This window comes from Hylobates moloch, unplaced genomic scaffold, assembly GCF_009828535.3.
Source record: "Hylobates moloch isolate HMO894 unplaced genomic scaffold, HMol_V3 SCAFFOLD_11, whole genome shotgun sequence".
Lineage (NCBI taxonomy): Eukaryota > Metazoa > Chordata > Mammalia > Primates > Hylobatidae > Hylobates > Hylobates moloch.
The window spans coordinates 91,772,531-91,789,887 of NW_026652286.1; the positions used below are offsets into that span (position 1 = coordinate 91,772,531).

A 17,357-nucleotide genomic window follows, 5' to 3' on the forward strand; every position below is an offset into this window, starting at 1 on the left:
AACCTCCACCTCCCGGGTTTAAGCGATTCTCCTGCCTCAGCCTCCCTAGTAGCTGGGATTACAGGCGTGAGCCACCACGCACAGCTAATTTTTTTTGTATTTTTAGTAGAAACAGCGTCTCACCATCGGTCAGGCTGGTCTCAAACTTCTGACCTCAGGTGATCCGTCCACCTCGGCCTCCCAGAGTGCTGGGATTACAGGCGTGAACCACCGCGTCTAGCCAAAAGACAAAAAAAATTTTTTTAATCAAATCACCATCCAGTGTAATTCCATCTCCACCATCTACTACAGATGTGATCGTGGATAAACCATAAACCTTTCACAACTTCTAGAAAGTAACTACTAATACTATTATGGTAGAAAGGATCAATGTTAAAGCAAAACTATAAAAATAAATAAATAACGGTCACGTGACCATGGCGCCTTTTCAATGAAATAAGCGTCAAGGGGCTTGGGCAAACGAGGATGCGGAAGATGGTCTGGGGTCCCTTCCGGATCCCCAGGTCCTGGATCCCCGGCATGTAAGGGTAGAGTCAAGGAGGGTCTTCTTAAGCGTTCCTCGGCGCGGTCCTGAAGAGATTAAAGGCGTCAAATGGACCGCTCCACACCTGAGCTGCCGCCAAGCTAACTCAATCGGAGCCGGCGCATTTGAAAAGGCGCCTGTGAGGGTCGCTCCTCAGCCGCCGCGCTCCCACTCCGCGCCCCCACTCCGCGCCGCCGCGCCTCTGCCCGCCCCGAAGGTGGACGTGAAGCTCCAACACCTCGACTTCTGGGCCCGCCTCCATGGCCAGGTCCCGGGACTGCTGGACTGGGACATGGGGAACGAGCTTTTTCTGGCCTTCACCACATCTCACCTCCCCTTAGCGGAGCAGAAACGTGAGTAGCGGGTGGGGTGAGGTGGGGGGCTGGGCGTGGCGGAGGGGTGGCCTAGGGGCTCGGGGGACCCCGGGGCAGGGCGGCTCCCCAGCCTTCGCCCCCACCTCCCAGGGAGGCTTGGGGGGCCGAGCCCCCCCGCCCCGGCCCGGGCTTAGCTCCGCCGCCCCCGCTCCACCCCCACTTGCGAACTCTACTCGGGAGTGGTTTGGGGGGTGGGGGGGTTCGCGCCTGACTCAATTGGAAGCTCCCGGAGGGCAGCTGGTCTCACCTAAAAACGGAGGCTTTCCACCGTACGTCACCCGCCAGGCTCCCAGAACATTCCAAGGCCTCTTCTGGGTCTTCTCCTTGGCGCTGGTCGCCATTTGCTGTACTGTATATTTCAGTTACTTTTCCGTCTCTTAAAAAAACAGGCCTCATCGTTTTATCCATGGCTGTGTTCTCACCTCTTAACATATTGCCTGACAGCTAGAAGTGCTCTGTACTTGGCCAAATGCTTGGTTGACCATCGCGATTTTTTAGGTTTTCTTTGTCTTCTTTGGACCTCAAGTGTGGAGAGTTGAGATAATTACTCCCCACATTCATGGTACTTTTTTGCCTGCAAGGCCCTTGGATTAACTCTTTTTTTTTTTTCAAAAATTTTTTTTGAGAGGGGGTCTTGCTCTGTCGCCCAGGCTGGAGTGCAGTGGCACGATCTCGGCTCACTGCAACCTCCGCCTCCCGGGTTCAAGCCATTCTCCCGCCTCAGCCTCCTGAGTAGCCTGGATTGCAGGCGTGCGCCACCACGCCCTGTTAATTTTTTTTATTTTTAGTAGAGGCAGAGTTTCATCATGTTGCCCATGTAGGCCTCCCAAAAGTGCTGGCATTACAGGCCTGAGCCACCGCCCCCGGCCTTAACTCTTCCTTTTGCCCCTTAAGTCTCCACCCCCCCTTCCATTAACTCCACTACTCCCATTACCAACCCTAATCCATTTAACGTCTGCTTTCTCCACTCATTGTTTTTGAGAGCTGTTGTTTTAGGTTGCTAAATTCAGACGTGGTTCATTATTTCTGATTGTTGTTAGTATTCTATCGGCTCGGTGTCCCACCTTTTTAATTTTCTTTACACCTAGATTGCTTCCAACTCTTTGCCACCATAATTAATGCTAATGAACATTCTTTCTTGTTTCTTCATTCAAGAAATATGTATTGAGCACCTCCAACTGGCCTGGCACTGTTCTAGACACTCATGATACACAGTGAACAGAACAGACAAGGAAACTTACATTCTACTAGGGGCAGACAGATAATCCACGGAAGTATAATAAATGGGTAGATCCAAGCCTGTAATCCCAGCACTTTGGGAGGCCGAGGCGGGCGGATCACGAGGTCAGGAGATCGAGACCATCCTGGCTAACACGGTGAAACCCCGTCTCTACTAAAAATACAAAAAATTAGCCGGGCGTGGTGGCGGGCGCCTGTAATCCCAGCTACTCGGGAGGCTGAGGCAGGAGAATGGCGTGAACCCGGGAGGCGGAGCTTGCAGTGAGCCGAGATCGCGCCATTGCACTCCAGCCTGGGGGACAGAGAAAGACTCCGTCTCAAAAAAAATAAAAAATAAAAAATAAAATAAATGGGTAGATCATATAGTATGCTATAAAGTGATAATCTGCAATGGGGAAAGAACAGGAGAAGGAGACTCAGGAATAGGGGAAGGGTGTGGTGGCAGCTATAGTTTGTTTTTGTTTTTTGTTTTTTGAGATGGAGTCCGGCTCTGTTGCCCACGCTGGAGTTCAGTGGTGCGATCTCCTCTGCCCCCCGGGTTCAAGTGATTCTCCTGCCTCAGCCTCCCGAGTAGCTGGGACTACAGGCACGTGCCACCATGCCCGGCTAATTTTTGTATTTTTAGTAGAGACGGGGTTTCACTATGTTGGCCAGGCTAGTCTCGAACTCCTGACCTTGATCCGCCGTCTCACCCTCCCAAAGTGCTGGCATTACAGGTGTGAGCCACGGCGCCTGGCCTTCTTTTTTTTTTTTTTTTTTTTTTGACATGGAGCTTCTCACTCTGTCACCCAGGCTGGAGTACAGTAGCACAATCTCAGTTCACAGCACCCTCTGCCACCCAGGTTCAAGCGATTCTAGTGCTTCAGCCTCACCAGTAGCTGAGATTACAGGCATGCATCACCACACCCAGCTAATTTTTGTATTTTTAGTAGAGACAGGGTTTCACCATGTTGGCCAGGCTGGTCTCAAACTCCTGGCCTCAAGTGATCTGCTTCCCTCAGCCTCCTAAAGTGCTGGGATTACAGGTGTGAGCCACCGCGCCCGGCCACAGCTACAGTTTTAAATAAGATTGTGAGGTTGAACTCAATTAGGAACATAATATTTGAGCAAAGACTTGATAGGAGGGGAAGAGTGAGCCTAGAGGATACTTGCAGGGAAAGTGGTAAGGAAGTCAGTAAGGCTGGATGACAGTAAATAAAGAGTTCCAAAGCGTGTGGTTGAGAGCAGGAATGCCTGTCCTCTAAGGACTTTAGGGTTGACTCTGAGTCAGATGAGGATTGGTTGTAAGGTTTTGTTTGAGATAGGCTCTTGCTCTTGCTCAGGCTGGAGTGCGGTGGCACAATTACCTCCAGGCTCAAGCAATGCTCCCATCTCAGTCCCCAAAGTAGCTGCAACCACAGGCACAGGCCACCACACTGGTTAACTTTTTTACTATTTGTAGAGATGGGGATCTCCCTATGTTGCCCAGGCTAGTCTTGAACTCCTGGACTCAAGCAATCCTCCTACCTCCCAAATTGAGCAGAGGAGTGACATGCTCTCAGGGTCTGCTTCATGAGTGTGTGACCCATGCAGTTGCCTAGGTGCCTGTGTTTGGTTTAATACACTGCTGTCACTGTCTTGAAATTTTTAATAATTTTTCAACGAGGAGCCTCATGTTTTCTTTACTGGACCCTACAAATTATGTGGCTAGTCCTGCATGATCTATATTTGAAAAGATCACTCTGGCTGTTGTGTTGAGGGTAGACTGTGGATGTACAGAGACTAGGAGGCTGCAGTAGTAATCCAGACGAGATGATGGTAGATTGGGCCAGGGTAGTAGCGGGGAGAACCAGCTGGCTATGCTAATGGATTGGATATGGAGTATAAGACAGACGATTGAGTATGAGCCTTCAAAGTGTTTTGACCTAGTGGAAGGATAGAGTTGCCTTGTACTGAGTGGGAGACAGGTTTAGGAAGGAAGATCAGGAATTCTGTTCTGGATATGCTGAGCTGGAGATCCTTAGACATTCAAGTAGAAGCATTGAGTCTGCAGTTGGATACATGAGCCTGGAGTTCTGGAGAGAAGTGGGGACTGCAGATGTAAATTTTGGGTCTTTTGGTATATGGGTGGAACTTAAGGAGTGAGAATAGAGGAGGAACAAGAATGAGCCCTGGGGGCAGTCCATTGTAAAGAGATTGGAGAGAAGAGAGATAACTAGCAAAAAAGACCATTGAGAATCAAAACTAGGGGGTCTGTGGTGTCCTGGAAACCAAGTGGAAAAAGCCTTTCAAGGAGGGAGGGGTTGGATGAGTGGAATGTAAGTGATGATTGGACTTAACTAAGCAGAGGTCCCTGGTTAGTGGTTTTAGTAAGTGGTAGAATGAAAAACCTGACTGAAAGAGGTTTAAGAATGGAAGGAGGGGAAGTAGAGGCAATGTGTTATGCCTCAACAGGAAATAAGATGGGATAATTTTTTTCTTTTTCTTTCTTTTTTTTAAGAGACAGGGTCTCTATCTGGTGCCCAGGCTGGAGTGCCGTGGCACCAGCACAGCTCACTGCAGCCTTGAGCAGCCTTGAGCAGCCTTGAACTCCTGGGCTCAAGTGATCCTCCTGCCTCAGCTTTCCAAAGCAGGCTGGGATTACAAGCATGAGTCCCTAAAATGGGAGAATTAACAGCATGTTTGCATGCTGATGAGAATGACCCAACAAAGACAAAAAATTAGTGACACAGGAAAGAGAGGGGAAGATTTGTGGAACAATGTCCTTAAAAAAGCATGGGGGATCTGTGCCAAAGCAAGACACAGACATAGAGGTGCTATCCTTGGGTTGCAATGAGATCACCAGTCCATTGATCCTATCACCTTTTCACTGTTTCAATCACTTGATATGTCCACCCTTATTCAACTAACTTGAATCCCATGGTCGGATATTATGCAGGTTCCCTGGATCATCTGTGGCTTTGGAGCACTTTGTTGGCCAAACCACAACCCTGACTAAATCCACCTCTGCCAAACGAGTGCACCAAAACCATAATTCAGTGGACTGGTGACCTCAGTGGGATCATAGTTGGGGTTGAGGGAGTTAGCCAGAAAGACACGAGGTGGTGCATTTTTATGTGGTGCATAAATGAGGTTACGGAGAGGTTGCAGTTGTTGATTTAGGTTATGCCTGAGGGAGTGTCCACAGTAGAGTAGAAGTCAAACTCGCTGGAGAAGAGTTCAATAAATAGCAAAGATCATGTTTCTGTTTTTGAAACAAGTTCTGGCTTTGTTGCCCAAGCTGGAGTGCAGTAGCGTAAGCTTGGCTCACTGCAACGTCCCTTTTCCCGCTCAAGCCATCCTCCCACTTCAGCCTCCTGAGTAGCTGGGACTACAGGCTCACACCACCACATTCGGCTAGATTATTATCTTTGTATTTTTTATAGAGATGGGGTTTCACCATGTTGCCCAGGCTGATTTCAAACCCCTGGGCCCAAGCAATCCACCTGCCTAAGCCTCTTAAAGTGCTGGGATTACAGGCATGAGCCGCTGCACCTGGCCAGCAGCCAATATTTAAGGCAGGAGTAGTGTTGGAGAGTGACAGCTAAACCAGGAGGTCAGTAGATGATAGTAACAATGGAGATTGATTAGTATATAAGTTCCTGTATTCACTTGAATATATACATCCAGGAGCAGACAGTAAGATAGAGTAAATTGTAGTCCTGCCTGATTGCTCTTAACAAGGGCTGCTCCAGTTGATAAACAGAACTGCAGTATAAGAGATTCTATTTCTTTGCATGTTTCTCAACACTTGGTATTATCTTTATAATTCCAGTCAATTTGATTATCTCATTATCTTACAGTGTTTTTCTTCTTCTTCTTCTTCTTATTTTTTTGAGACGGAGTCTCGCTCTGTCTCCCAGGCTGGAGTGCAGTGGCGCGATCTCGGCTCACTGCAAGCTCCGCCTCCCGGGTTCACGCCATTCTCCTGCCTCTACAAGCGTGAGCCACCGCGCCCGGCCAGTTTTTCTTATTATTGATAATGCTGATCATCTTGTTAGCCATTCAGGTATCCCCTCCTTGTGAATGCGATTCGTATCATTTGTCCATTTCTAAGTTTGTGTTGACCTTTTACATATTGATTTGTAGGAGCTCTCTATATATCAGAGAACTGAGAAATTTGGATTGAAGTTTTGTTGTCTATTTTGTTTGTTTGTTTGTCTGTCTGTTTTTTGCTTATGGTGATTTTTACTATGTTAGAACTTTTTTTGAGACAGAGTCTTGCTGTGTCACCTAGGCTGGACTGCAGTGGCACGATCTCAGCTCACTGCAACCTCTGCCTCCCAGGTTCAAGTGATTCTCCTGCCTCAGCCTCCCAAGTAGCTGGGACTACAGTTACGCGCCACCACACCTGGCTAATTTTTTGTACTTTTAGTAGAGATGGGGTTTCGCCGTGTTGGGAAGGCTGGTCTCGAACTCCTGACCTCAAGTGGTCCACCTGCCTTGGCCTCCCAAAGTGATGGGATTACAGGTGTGGGCCACCGCACCTGGCCAAACTTTAATTTTTGTGCTATAATATGTGCATAAAACTTATAGATTCATTTTGAGGGTAACTGGCATCTTAATAGTATGTATTATAAGTCTTTGTTCAAGTCTTTTAAGTTCTTTATGTAAGAGCTGAGATGGGAGGATTGCTTGAGTTGGGAGGTGGAGATTGCAGTGAGACGGTGTCACACCACTGCACTCCAGCGTGGGCAACCAAGCAAGACCCTGTCTCAAAAAAAAAACCTCAATTTTTATATCTTTTGCTTTTTCCTTTTTTGAATACTATGTTGAATATTAGCAACATAATAGGCATCCTCTCTAATTACTGAGCTCTCCGATAAGTATATCATTTCCCAAACAAAAGCCTAGATTCATCTGTAATATAATGACACTCATAGGGACAGTGAGGGGGCAAAAATAGTTTTTGTCCTGAACAACCAGTTAATGGTGGTGCCACTTGCTGAGACAAAGAATACAGGAAGGCCAGGCATGGTAGCTCATGCCTGTAATCCCAACATTTTGGGAGCTCGAAGCAGGAGGATTGCTTGAACCCAGGGGTTCGAGACCAGCCCAGGCAACATAGACCCTCATCTATACAAAAAATACAAAAATTGGGTTGGGTGCGGTGGCTCACGCCTGTAATCCCAGCACTTTGGGAGGCTGAGGCAGGCGGATCACGAGGTCAGGAGTTCGACACCAGCCTGGCCAATATGGTGAAACCACGTCTCTACTAAAAAATACAAAAATTAGCTGGGTGTGGTGGTGTGCGCCTGTAGTCCCAGCTTCTTGGGAGGCTGAGGCAGGAGAATCACTTGAAGCCGGGAGGCAGAGGTTGCAGTGAGCCGAGATCACGCCACTACACTTCAGCCTGGGCGACAGAGTGAGACTCCATCTGAAAAAAAAAAAAATACAAAAATTAGTGGGGCGTAGTGGCGTGCACCTGTAGTTCCAGCTACCTGGGAGGCTGAGGTGGGAGAATCTCTTGAACACACCACTGCACTCCAGCCTGTGCAACAAAGCAAGACCCTGTCTTAAAAAGAAAAAAAAAAAAAAAAAACAAGAATACAGGAGGAAGAGCAAGAAGATGGAATTCAGTTTTAGAAGCGCGTTTGAAGTGCCTATGGGCTACCCAAGTAAAGACATCCAGTAGGTAGTTCTCCTTAAGGGCTAGCACAGAATGCTAGGCTAGAGGTGAAGATTTGAGAGCTCCACATTTTTTTATAGATGTTAACTGAAGCCACAGGCATGCATGAGATCATTCAGGGATAGTATATGTAGAGTGAGAAGAAAAGAATGCAGAGGGGAATGAGAAGGTCAGAGAGGTAAAGGGAAAACCAGTAGAAGTAGAATGTGATGTTAACTCCCCAGGCAGGGCCCACAACCTTCTCCCAGAGAAGCCTGAAGGCCTAGGATCCTAGGGTCACAAAGGGATATCCTAGGATGTTTTGACTCTCTCTGTCTTTCTTTTTGCCAGTTGCCAGGTATAAACTCCGAATTGTTAAGCCACCAAAATTACCCCTAGAGAAAAAACCCAACCCTGATAAGGATGGTAAGTATTGAGTTCTCTGACCTGTTTATGTGGCCTGGGCTGGAGACCAGGGGCACCCAAAGCCAGTGGGCTGTGGCACACAATCTCCTTTTGTTCTGCACAGGTCCAGATTATGAGCCCAACCTCTGGATGTGGGTAAACCCCAACATCGTGTATCCTCCCGGAAAGCTGGAGGTCCCAGGACCTAGGAAGAGGGAGGATCTGACAAGCACACTCCCCTTCTCTCAACCACTCCAGAAGGAGGAAGATGCCAGCTGCTCAGAGGCCACAGGGGTGGAATCACTGTCCCGGTCTTCCAGCAAGCAGTCTCCCCCTCGGAAGCGGTTTGCCTTTTCCCCCAGCACCTGGGAGGTATGGATTTTTGGGGATGGGAGCGGGACTTGGGCGGTAGGCGAGGGGCATTGGGAAGAGCCATTACAGTTCTGCTCTCTTAGCCATAGCAAAAGGTGAATGGGTTCAGAAATTACCTACATGCTTGGGTTGGGGAGAAGCCCAAATGGTGGCCTTAGACCACCCCCCCTTCCTGCCACTGCACCCTGGAGTAGAGGCTGAGGAGTCAGGACCAGCTCCTACTCTGTGCTCCTCTAGCTCACAGAAGAGGAGGAGGCTGAGGACCAGGAAGACACCTCCTCTGTGGCTCTCCCATCCCCTCACAAAAGGCCCCCCCTCCAGAGTCGGAGGCTTCGGCAAGCCAGCAGCCAGGCGGGGAGGCTCTGGTCCCGGCCCCCTCTCAATTACTTCCACCTAATTGCCCTGGCATTAAGAAACAGTTCCCCCTGTGGCCTCAACGTGCAACAGATCTACAGTTTCACTCGGTATGTGCCGGGGGCCCTGCGAGGAGGGGGAAGTGGGGGCCAGGGCCCCGGGCTGATGCCTTCCAATCCATCCCAGGCCCTGTGTTGCTGACCTGGTTTCCCTATCTGGGTCTGAGAGGACGAGTATGTTCCCAGTTCCCTTTTCCCAGGTGCATTTGTGCCCACATGTGTACAGGAACATAGCCATTCCCAGCCCCTTTCACGTCTAAAGAACCCTCCAACCTTTTTATGGCTTTAGTTCTTTTTTTTTTTTTCTTTTTAACTAGTTTTCAGTGTTCTTTGGGTATAGTTCTCCTTTAAAACATACATTCACTTGGGTCAGGTAACAGTTTCCCCACCATCCTCTGAAGATCAGCCAGTCTAAAGTCAGGTTTCCCCAACAGTTCCCACCTGCTTCTGCTAGGACGGGACTGTCTGGCACAGCTCCCTGCACCCCCAGGGGTAGAGGGAACCCAGTTGAGAAGGATTTTCCATTTAGCTCAGATAGTCCTGCTCACAGTGTGAGGAAGGGAGTTTCTCGAGCCCTTTCCCAGTGTTAGGAGAAGTGCCTAATGTCTCAGGATAGGAATTTTCAAGTGGTGTCCGTCCTCAACCAAGATTCCTCTTACAGGAGCTGCTTGGCCTGATTCTGCTTTGTTCATGCTGTGGTCCAAGCCCTGGGCCCTCAGAGGGAGGGAGGGTTCAGGTGAGCCACGCACCACGTGGATGCTTTGCCACGTGCTCAGTCAGCAAAGAGCAACTCCAGGCCAACTTGCTACTATCCCCCTGGAGAGAAGGGCTGAAGCCCCTGGCCCCTGGGTAGAACATGCTCCAGAGAAGGGCATTCCTCAGACATAACATGCCTTTCCTTACCTCTCCTCCCTGTCCACAGAAAGCACTTCCCCTTTTTCCGGACGGCCCCGGAGGGCTGGAAGAATACTGTCCGTCACAATCTCTGTTTTCGAGACAGCTTTGAGAAAGTGCCTGTCAGCATGCAGGGCGGGGCCAGCACACGGCCTCGATCTTGCCTCTGGAAGTTGACCGAGGAGGGACACCGCCGCTTTGCAGAGGAGGCCCGCGCCTTGGCTTCCACTCGGCTAGAAAGTATCCAACAGTGCATGAGCCAGCCAGGTGTGAAGACTTGTCGTGCGTGGGCCCAAGGGGAAGAGACCTGAGGATCCTGACCCAAGGCCGAGTGTGGAAGCCTGGGTCACACCGTGGGGCGGGGGGATGCATCTTCTATAGGAAACAGGGAGATTAACAGTGATCTGAGACCCTCAGGTGATGCCTGCCTGAGGTGAGACCTCATCTACCAGTGTGGGACGTGATGTCCCAGGAATCCATGGGCAAACAACTAAGGGGCAACTGGCCTTACCAAGCCCAGCAGCCTAGGCAATAGTGAGCACACAACATGAGAAGCACAGTAATAGAGATTATGTACAAAGAGTACTTGTACTTTCCCTGGAGCAGTGCAGGGAGGCTTCAGAGAAGAGGCAGTATTTGAGCCTTGAGTGAAAGAAGCAGATCACCTGCTATGAGAGAGCATCCCAGGCCTAGGAAACAGCAATTGTGAAGCATAAACTCCTGAACTCTCTCCTTTTCTTACAGATGTGATGCCCTTCCTCTTTGATCTTTAACCCCAAGAAGCAACAGCCAGCTAATGCTTTATTAAAATTACCCTCAGTAGCCTTCTGTGTGTGTCTGTGGAGGTGGGGTCTCTAAGGATGGGGTTAAGGATGGAGGTGGAGATCAACTCCAAGGTTGGAGATGGGACACCTTTAGCTTACAGATGCTCCAGGTGCCTGCTGTGCAGCAAAGGGAGTCTGTAATTTTCTTTCCTCAAAGGAGGAAAATGCACAGCCTTGTAAAGCATCTTGGAGCAATTTCCATTTTTCTGGATTATGAAGATAATCTTGGCTGGATGCAGTGGCTCACACCTGTAATCCAGCACTTTGGGAGGCTGAGGCAGGAGGATCCCTTGAGCACAGGAGGTCAAGGCTGCAGTCGGCCATGATCACACCACTGTACTTCAGCCTGGGCAACAGCAAGACTCCATCTGTAAAAATTATCCTGGGAGATGCCAGTTTGTAGCAGCCAATTCTGTAAGCACCACACATTCATTCAATTGATACTCCTTAAGTGGCTACTGTGTACCAAGCTCAGGATAGAATACAGGTGCCAGGGAGAACTGCGCTGCACTGTGTTAGCTGTAATAGCGGTGAGGGCATGTGCTAAGGAAGCATAGAAAGGTGCTTTAGGGAGGTGCCATGCTTTTTTTTTTTTTTTTTTTTTAAAGCTTACAGATGACTTTTGTGTGTGTGTGTGTGTGACAGTTTCACTCTTGCTGCCCAGGCTGGAATGCAATGGTGCAATCTCGGCTCACCGCAACCTCCACCTCCTGGGTTCAAGCGATTCTCCTGCCTCAGCCTCCCAAGTAGCTGGGATTACAGGCATGTACCACAAAGCCCGGCTAATTTTGTATATTTTTTAGTAGAGACAGGGTTTCTCCTTGTTGGTCAGGCTGATCTCAAATTTTCAACCTCAGGTGATCCACCCACCTTGGCCTCCCAAAGTGCTGGGATTACAGGTGTGAGCCACCGCACCCAGCAGGTGACTTTTTTTTTTGAGACGGAGTCTCGCCCTGTTGCCCAGGCTGAAGTGCAGTGGCACAATCTTGGCTCACTGCAACCTCCACCTCCCAGGTTCAAGCAATCCTCCTACCTCAGCTCCCCTAGTAGCTGGGATTACAGACATGCACCACCAGGCCCAGTTAATTTTTATATTTTTAGTAGAGACAGGGTTTTGCCATGTTGGCCAGGCTGGTTTCCAACTCCTGACCTCAGGTGATCCACCTGCCTTGGCCTCCCAAAGTGCTGGGATTACAGGCGTAAGCCACCACACCTGGCCTCAAGTTAATTTCTGTATGGTCAAGGTTCATTTTTGGCTTGTAGATGTCCAATTGCTCAGCCTCCCAAAGTGCTGGATTATAGGTGTGAGCTGACTACAGCCTCGAACTCCTTGGGCTCAGGCAATCCTCCCACCTCAGCGTCCCAAGGAGCTGGGACTACAGGTGCGTACCACCACACCTGGCTAATTTTTTTTTTTTTTTTTTTTTTGAGACGGAGTTTTGCTCTTGTTACCCAGGCTGGAGTGCAATAGCGCGATCTCTGCTCACTGCAACTTCTACCTCCTGGGTTCAAGCCATTCTTCTGCTGCAGCCTCCAAGGTAGCTGGGATTACAGGCATGCACCACCACACCCGGCTAATTTTGTATTTTTAGTAGAGTTTGGGTTTCTCCATGTTGGTCAGGCTGGTCTCAAACTTCCAACCTCAGGTGATCCATGTGCCTCTACCTCCCAAAGTGCTGGCATTACAGGTGTGAGCCACCTCACCCGGCCACACCCAGCTAATTTTTTAAATTTTTTGTAGAGATGGAGTCTCACTCTGTTTCCCAAGTTGGTCTTGAACTGCCGGGCTCAAGCAATCCACCTGGTTTGGTTTGATTTTTTTTTTTTTTTTGAGATGGAGTCTTGCCCTGTTGCCCAGGCTAGAGTGCAGTGGCACGATCTCGGCTCACTGCAACCTCTGCCTCCCGGGTTCAAGCGATTCTCCTACCTCAGGCTCCCAAGTAGCTCAGATTACAGGCACCTGCCACCAGGCCCCGCTAATTTTTGTATTTTTAGTAGATACGGGGTTTCACCATGTTGGCCAGGTTGGTCTCGATCCCCTGATGTTGTGATCCACCTGCCTCAGCCTCCCAAAGTGCTGGGATTACAGGCATAAGCCACAGCGCCTGGCCAACTGATATTTTGTTGATTGAAGATTTCAAACACATACAAAGTCGGTCTAATGAACCCCACATATCTGTCATCCAGCTTCATCTCCCCAGGCAATGTTATTAACACATTCATTCCCCTTTCCTGGATCAGTGTGTATGTGTGTGTGTGTGTGTGTGTGTGTGTATGTATGTGTGTGTTTGAGACAGAGTCTTGCTGTGTCGCCCAGAGTGGAATGCAGTGCCACGATCTCGGCTCACTGCAACCTCCACCTCCTGGGTTCAAGCAATTCTCCTGCCTCAGTCTACCGTGTAGTTGGGATTACAGGTGAGCGCCACCACGCCCAGCTAATTTTTGTATTTTTAATAGAGAGTTTCACCATGTTGCCCAAGCTGGTCTTGAACTCCTGACCTCAAGTGATCCGCCTGCCTTGGCCTCCCTGGATTATTTTGAAGCAATTTGTAGACATCATTTCTTTTCTCTAAAAAGACTCTGAACATGATACAATCATCACATCTAAAATTTTTAAAAAATGTATTAGGAATCATATTCCTAATTTTCTAACTTTTTAAATTTTTATTTCTTTTAGAGATGAGGTCTCCCTATGTTGCCAAGGCTGGTCTTAAACTCCTGGGCTCCCAAAGTGCTGGGATGACAGGTGTAAGCCACTGTGCCTGGCCCTAATTTTCTATTTTCTCAGCTTATTAGCTGAAATACTTCTATAGAAAAATCTTCCTCTCTCAGGCCGGGCACAGTGGCTCATGCCTGTCATCCTGGCACTTTGAGAAGCCAAGGCAGGCAGATCTCTTGATCTTGGCCCAGCCAAGGCAGGCGGATCACTTGAGGTCAGGAGTTGGAGACCAGCCTGGCCAACATGGTGAAACCCCGTCTCTACTAAAAATACAAACATTAGCTGGGTGTGGTGGCACAAGCCTGTAATCCCAGCTACTCAGGGACTGAGGCAGGAAGATCACTTGAACCCAGGAGGTGGAGGTTTCAGTGAGCTGAGATCATGCCACTGCACTCCAGCCTGAGTGACAGAGGGAGACTTCGTCTCAAGAAAAACAGGGCCTGAGTTTCATTACCCTTCCCCATGCTGTTTGTCTCCAGCACACCCTCAGGAAAAGCCACTTGTGGAATAAGAGCCCTTGAGGCTGCAGGTCCCAGCTGGGGGGCTGTGGCCTCCCTGGTTGCAGGGGACAGCCTCAGGGGAGGGACAGCCTCAGGGGAGGGACAGCTGGTAGCCTTAGATCTGTGGGGAATAGGGAGAAGCCTGAGGACAAGGAAGGAATGAGTGAGGTTCAGGGCTGTTTAGGGATCCCACAGACACTCAGTGCTTAGGGACAATGCCAGATCTCACTCCCTCTCCACTCTTCCCTCCTGCCCAACAGGCCTGCACAGAAACAAAGCTCTGCCTTCAAGGCCACCACTGCCCACCTGGGCTGGGCATCACTCATGTCTTGAAGTGACAGTGAGTGGTGCTTCACTCTTGAGAGAGTGGCTCCCTTGTCCAGAGGGCTATCAGGTCTCTGCAACTGACCAGGGTTGAGGTAGTCTCACTTTTTCATTTTTCCTCCCTGCTTTCCTTGCTGGTAACTCCCATCTGATGTAGCTCCCACCTCCTCATTTAAATTTTTATTTATTTTTTGTCTTTGAGATAGGGCCGTGCAGTGGCACAATCATAGTTCATGTGCAGCCTTGAACTCCTGGGTTCAAGCAATCCTCCACCTCCTGGGTTTAAGCAGTTCTCCTGCCTCAGCCTCCCGAGTAGCTGGGATTACAGACCCTCGCCACCACATCCGGCTTATTTTTTGTATTTTTAGTAGAGATAGGGTTTCACCGTATTGTTCAGGCTGGTCTCAAAACTCCTGACCTCAGGTGATCCACCTGCCTCGGCCTCCTAAAGCGCTGGGATTGCAGGCGTGGCCACTGCACCTGGCCTGGATGCTGATTTCTAAGTGATAGCCACTGAAGGAGTGGGTGAGGGGGACCAGGTCAGGTCATTTGCTCTGGGCCCACCCAGAGCTATCCTGCAGCCAGAGCCTCTTTCCTACCACTCTAGTCTATTCAGCTCCCAGGAAGGAGATGGTCCTGAGTCCCAAGCTCTGCTTTCATCTGATTTGGCCTCAATTTGTCCACGTCATCTGCACTTCGTATACAGCCTTAGCGCTGTGCACATTCATGTTAACATCAGGGGTTTTTTTGCTTTGTTTTTGTTTTTTGAGATGGAGTCTCACTCTGTTGCCCAGGCTGGAGTGCAATGGAGCAATCTTGGCTCATTGCAACTTCTGCCTCCCAGGTTCAAGCAATTCTCCTGCCTCAGCCTCCCAAGCAGCTGGGACTGCAGGCGTGCACCACCATATCTGGCTAATTTTTGTATTTTACTAGAGACGAGGTTTCATCATGTGGCCCAGGCTGGTCTCAAACTCCTGAGCCCTGGCAATCCACTCGCCTCGGCCTCCCACAGTACTAGATTACGGGCGTGAGCCACCACACCTAGCCAACATCAGGTTTAAGTTGCAAGTGGATCCCAAAATGCAGCAGATCAGAAAGAAAGTACAAAACAATACAGCGTTTACTGAGAAAAAATCTGCCTTTGCCCACTTTGCTCTCAACTCCTATACTCGCACCTAGTTTTCGCTTATCAATTATTTTGTTATTTTTCTTTTTTTAGGCAGAATCGCAATCCCGGCTCACTGCACTCTCCACCTCCCAGGTTCAAGCAATTCCCCTGCCTCAGTCTCCTGAGTAGCTGGGACCACAGGTACGTGCCATCACGTCCTGCTAATTTTTGTATTTTTAGTAGAGATGGGGTTTCACCATGTTGCCCAGGCTGGTCTTGTACCCTCCCTGAGGTCAAGCGATCCACCCACATCAGCCTCTCAAAGTGTTGGGATTACAGGTGTGAGCCACCGTGCCTAGACTTCAACAATTATTTGTTAAGCATTTTCACTATACCAGGCCCTTGCCAGGTGTTAGGGATACAGCAAAGAAACCCAAATGGTTCCTCACAGTTTTCAGTCTAGATGTAAAGATACTAAACTAATACACTAATTATGTGCAATAATGCACAATGGTAATACTAAGTAAAGATTGGGTTATTGGCCAAGCACGGTGGCTCATGCCTGTAATCCCAGCACTTTGGGATGCCAAAGCAAGATCACCTGAGGTCAGGAGTTCAAGACCAGCCTGGCCAACATGGTGAAACCCTGTCTCTACAAAAATACAAAAATTAGCTGGACATGATGGTGGGTGCCTATAATCCCAGCTACTCGGGAGGCTGCGGTGGGAGAATCACTTGAACCTGAGAGGCGGAGGTTGCAGTGAGAAGAGATCGTGCCATTGCACTCCAGCCTGAGCAACAGAGTGAGACTCCTTCTCAAAAAAAAAAAGAAAAAGACAGGGTTATTTTGAGAGAAAGCAATATTGGCATCTAATTTCGATTGGAGGGGAGATCAGAGAGGACCTTTCTAAGAAAGTGACATTTTAACTGAGACCTGTAGCATGATGAGAAGTTAGCCAGGCTGAAGAACAGAAAGGAAAAGCATTCTTTTTTTTTTTTTTTTTTTTTTTTTTTTTTGAGACAGAGTCTTGCGCCATCGCCCAGGCTGGAATGCAATGGCACGATCTTGGCCCACTGCAACCTCTGCCTCCCGGGTTCAAGCTTCTCCTGCCTCAGCCTCCCGAGTAGCTGGGATTACAGGGGCACACCACCACACCCGGCTAACTTTTTGTACCTTTAGTAGAGACAGGGTTTTACCATGTTGGCCAGGCTGGTCTCGAACTCCTGACCTCTTGATCTCCCCGCATTGGCTTCCCAAAGTGTTGGGATTACAAGCGTGAGCCACTGCCCCAGGCCAGAGGAAAAGCATTCTAATAGAGGCGTGAGAATGGACAAAGCCCTGGAGGTAGAGACATACCTTGGCCTTTTGAGCAAATGGGGATAAGACCATGGAAGACAGAATACACTAAACTAAAGGGCAGAAAGATCCAAGGTAAAACTGGGAGAGGGGCAGGGTAGGCTTTCCTAGGCTATGACAGGGCATTTGAATTTTTTTCCAGTATGGTGGAAAGTAATTGAAATAACTTACTTAACCGTTTGTTGTTGTCATTGTTGTTAATCACAATTAGCCATTCATTGAAAGTGGCTTGTTGTGGGGGGAAGCCAACATGGAAGCAGGAACACCCATTAGGAGGTGACTGCAGTAAATCAGGCTGGTTGGAGTAGTAGTGGCAGTAGAGATGGAGACAGGCAGAAGAGCAATTTGATGATGCATCGTGGAGGTTGAAAAAACAAGTCAATAGTATTGACTGCAGGAGAAGAAAAGGCAAGAATGGCCAGGCGTGGTGGCTCACACCTGTAATCCTAGCACTTTGGGAGGCCGAGGCGGGCGGATCACAAGGTCAGGAGATCGAGACCATCCTGGCTAACACAATGAAACCCCATCTCTACTAAAAATACAAAAAATTAGCCGGTGTGGTGGCAGACGCCTGTATTCCCAGCTACTCAGGAGGCTGAGGCAGGAGAATGGTGTGAACTCAGGAGGTGAAGCCTGCAGTGAGCCAAGATCGCGCCACTGCACTCCAGCCTGGGTGACA

The 17,357-nt window shown here is 49.1% G+C and overlaps 1 protein-coding gene across 2 annotated transcripts; it reads left to right on the plus strand.

The window, feature by feature from the left end:
• The first annotated feature begins 567 nt into the window (after window positions 1-567).
• FOXR1 (forkhead box R1) lies at window positions 568-10,670 on the plus strand. Of its 2 annotated transcripts, XM_032167641.2 has the most exons (6): window positions 568-876; window positions 8,114-8,188; window positions 8,292-8,539; window positions 8,777-9,003; window positions 9,875-10,113; window positions 10,591-10,670. In XM_032167641.2, exons 1-6 carry the CDS (start codon window positions 816-818, stop codon window positions 10,617-10,619), a joined length of 879 nt encoding a protein of 292 aa, XP_032023532.1. In that variant the 5' UTR covers window positions 568-815; the 3' UTR covers window positions 10,620-10,670. The 2 variants fall into 2 exon arrangements, with proteins under 2 accessions (XP_032023532.1, XP_058302913.1); XM_058446930.1 differs by lacking the exon at window positions 10,591-10,670 and having other exon boundaries at window positions 9,875-10,396.
• The last annotated feature ends 6,687 nt before the right edge of the window (window positions 10,671-17,357 follow it).

Bases quoted from the DNA above. Each gene is read 5' to 3' on its own strand.
- FOXR1 (XM_058446930.1), top strand. From the start codon at position 816: ATGGGGAACGAGCTTTTTCTGGCCTTCACCACATCTCACCTCCCCTTA. The intron at 8,189-8,291 runs GTAAGTATTGAG...TGTTCTGCACAG, and splicing joins ACCCAACCCTGATAAGGATG to GTCCAGATTATGAGCCCAAC. The intron at 8,540-8,776 runs GTATGGATTTTT...GTGCTCCTCTAG, and splicing joins TTTCCCCCAGCACCTGGGAG to CTCACAGAAGAGGAGGAGGC.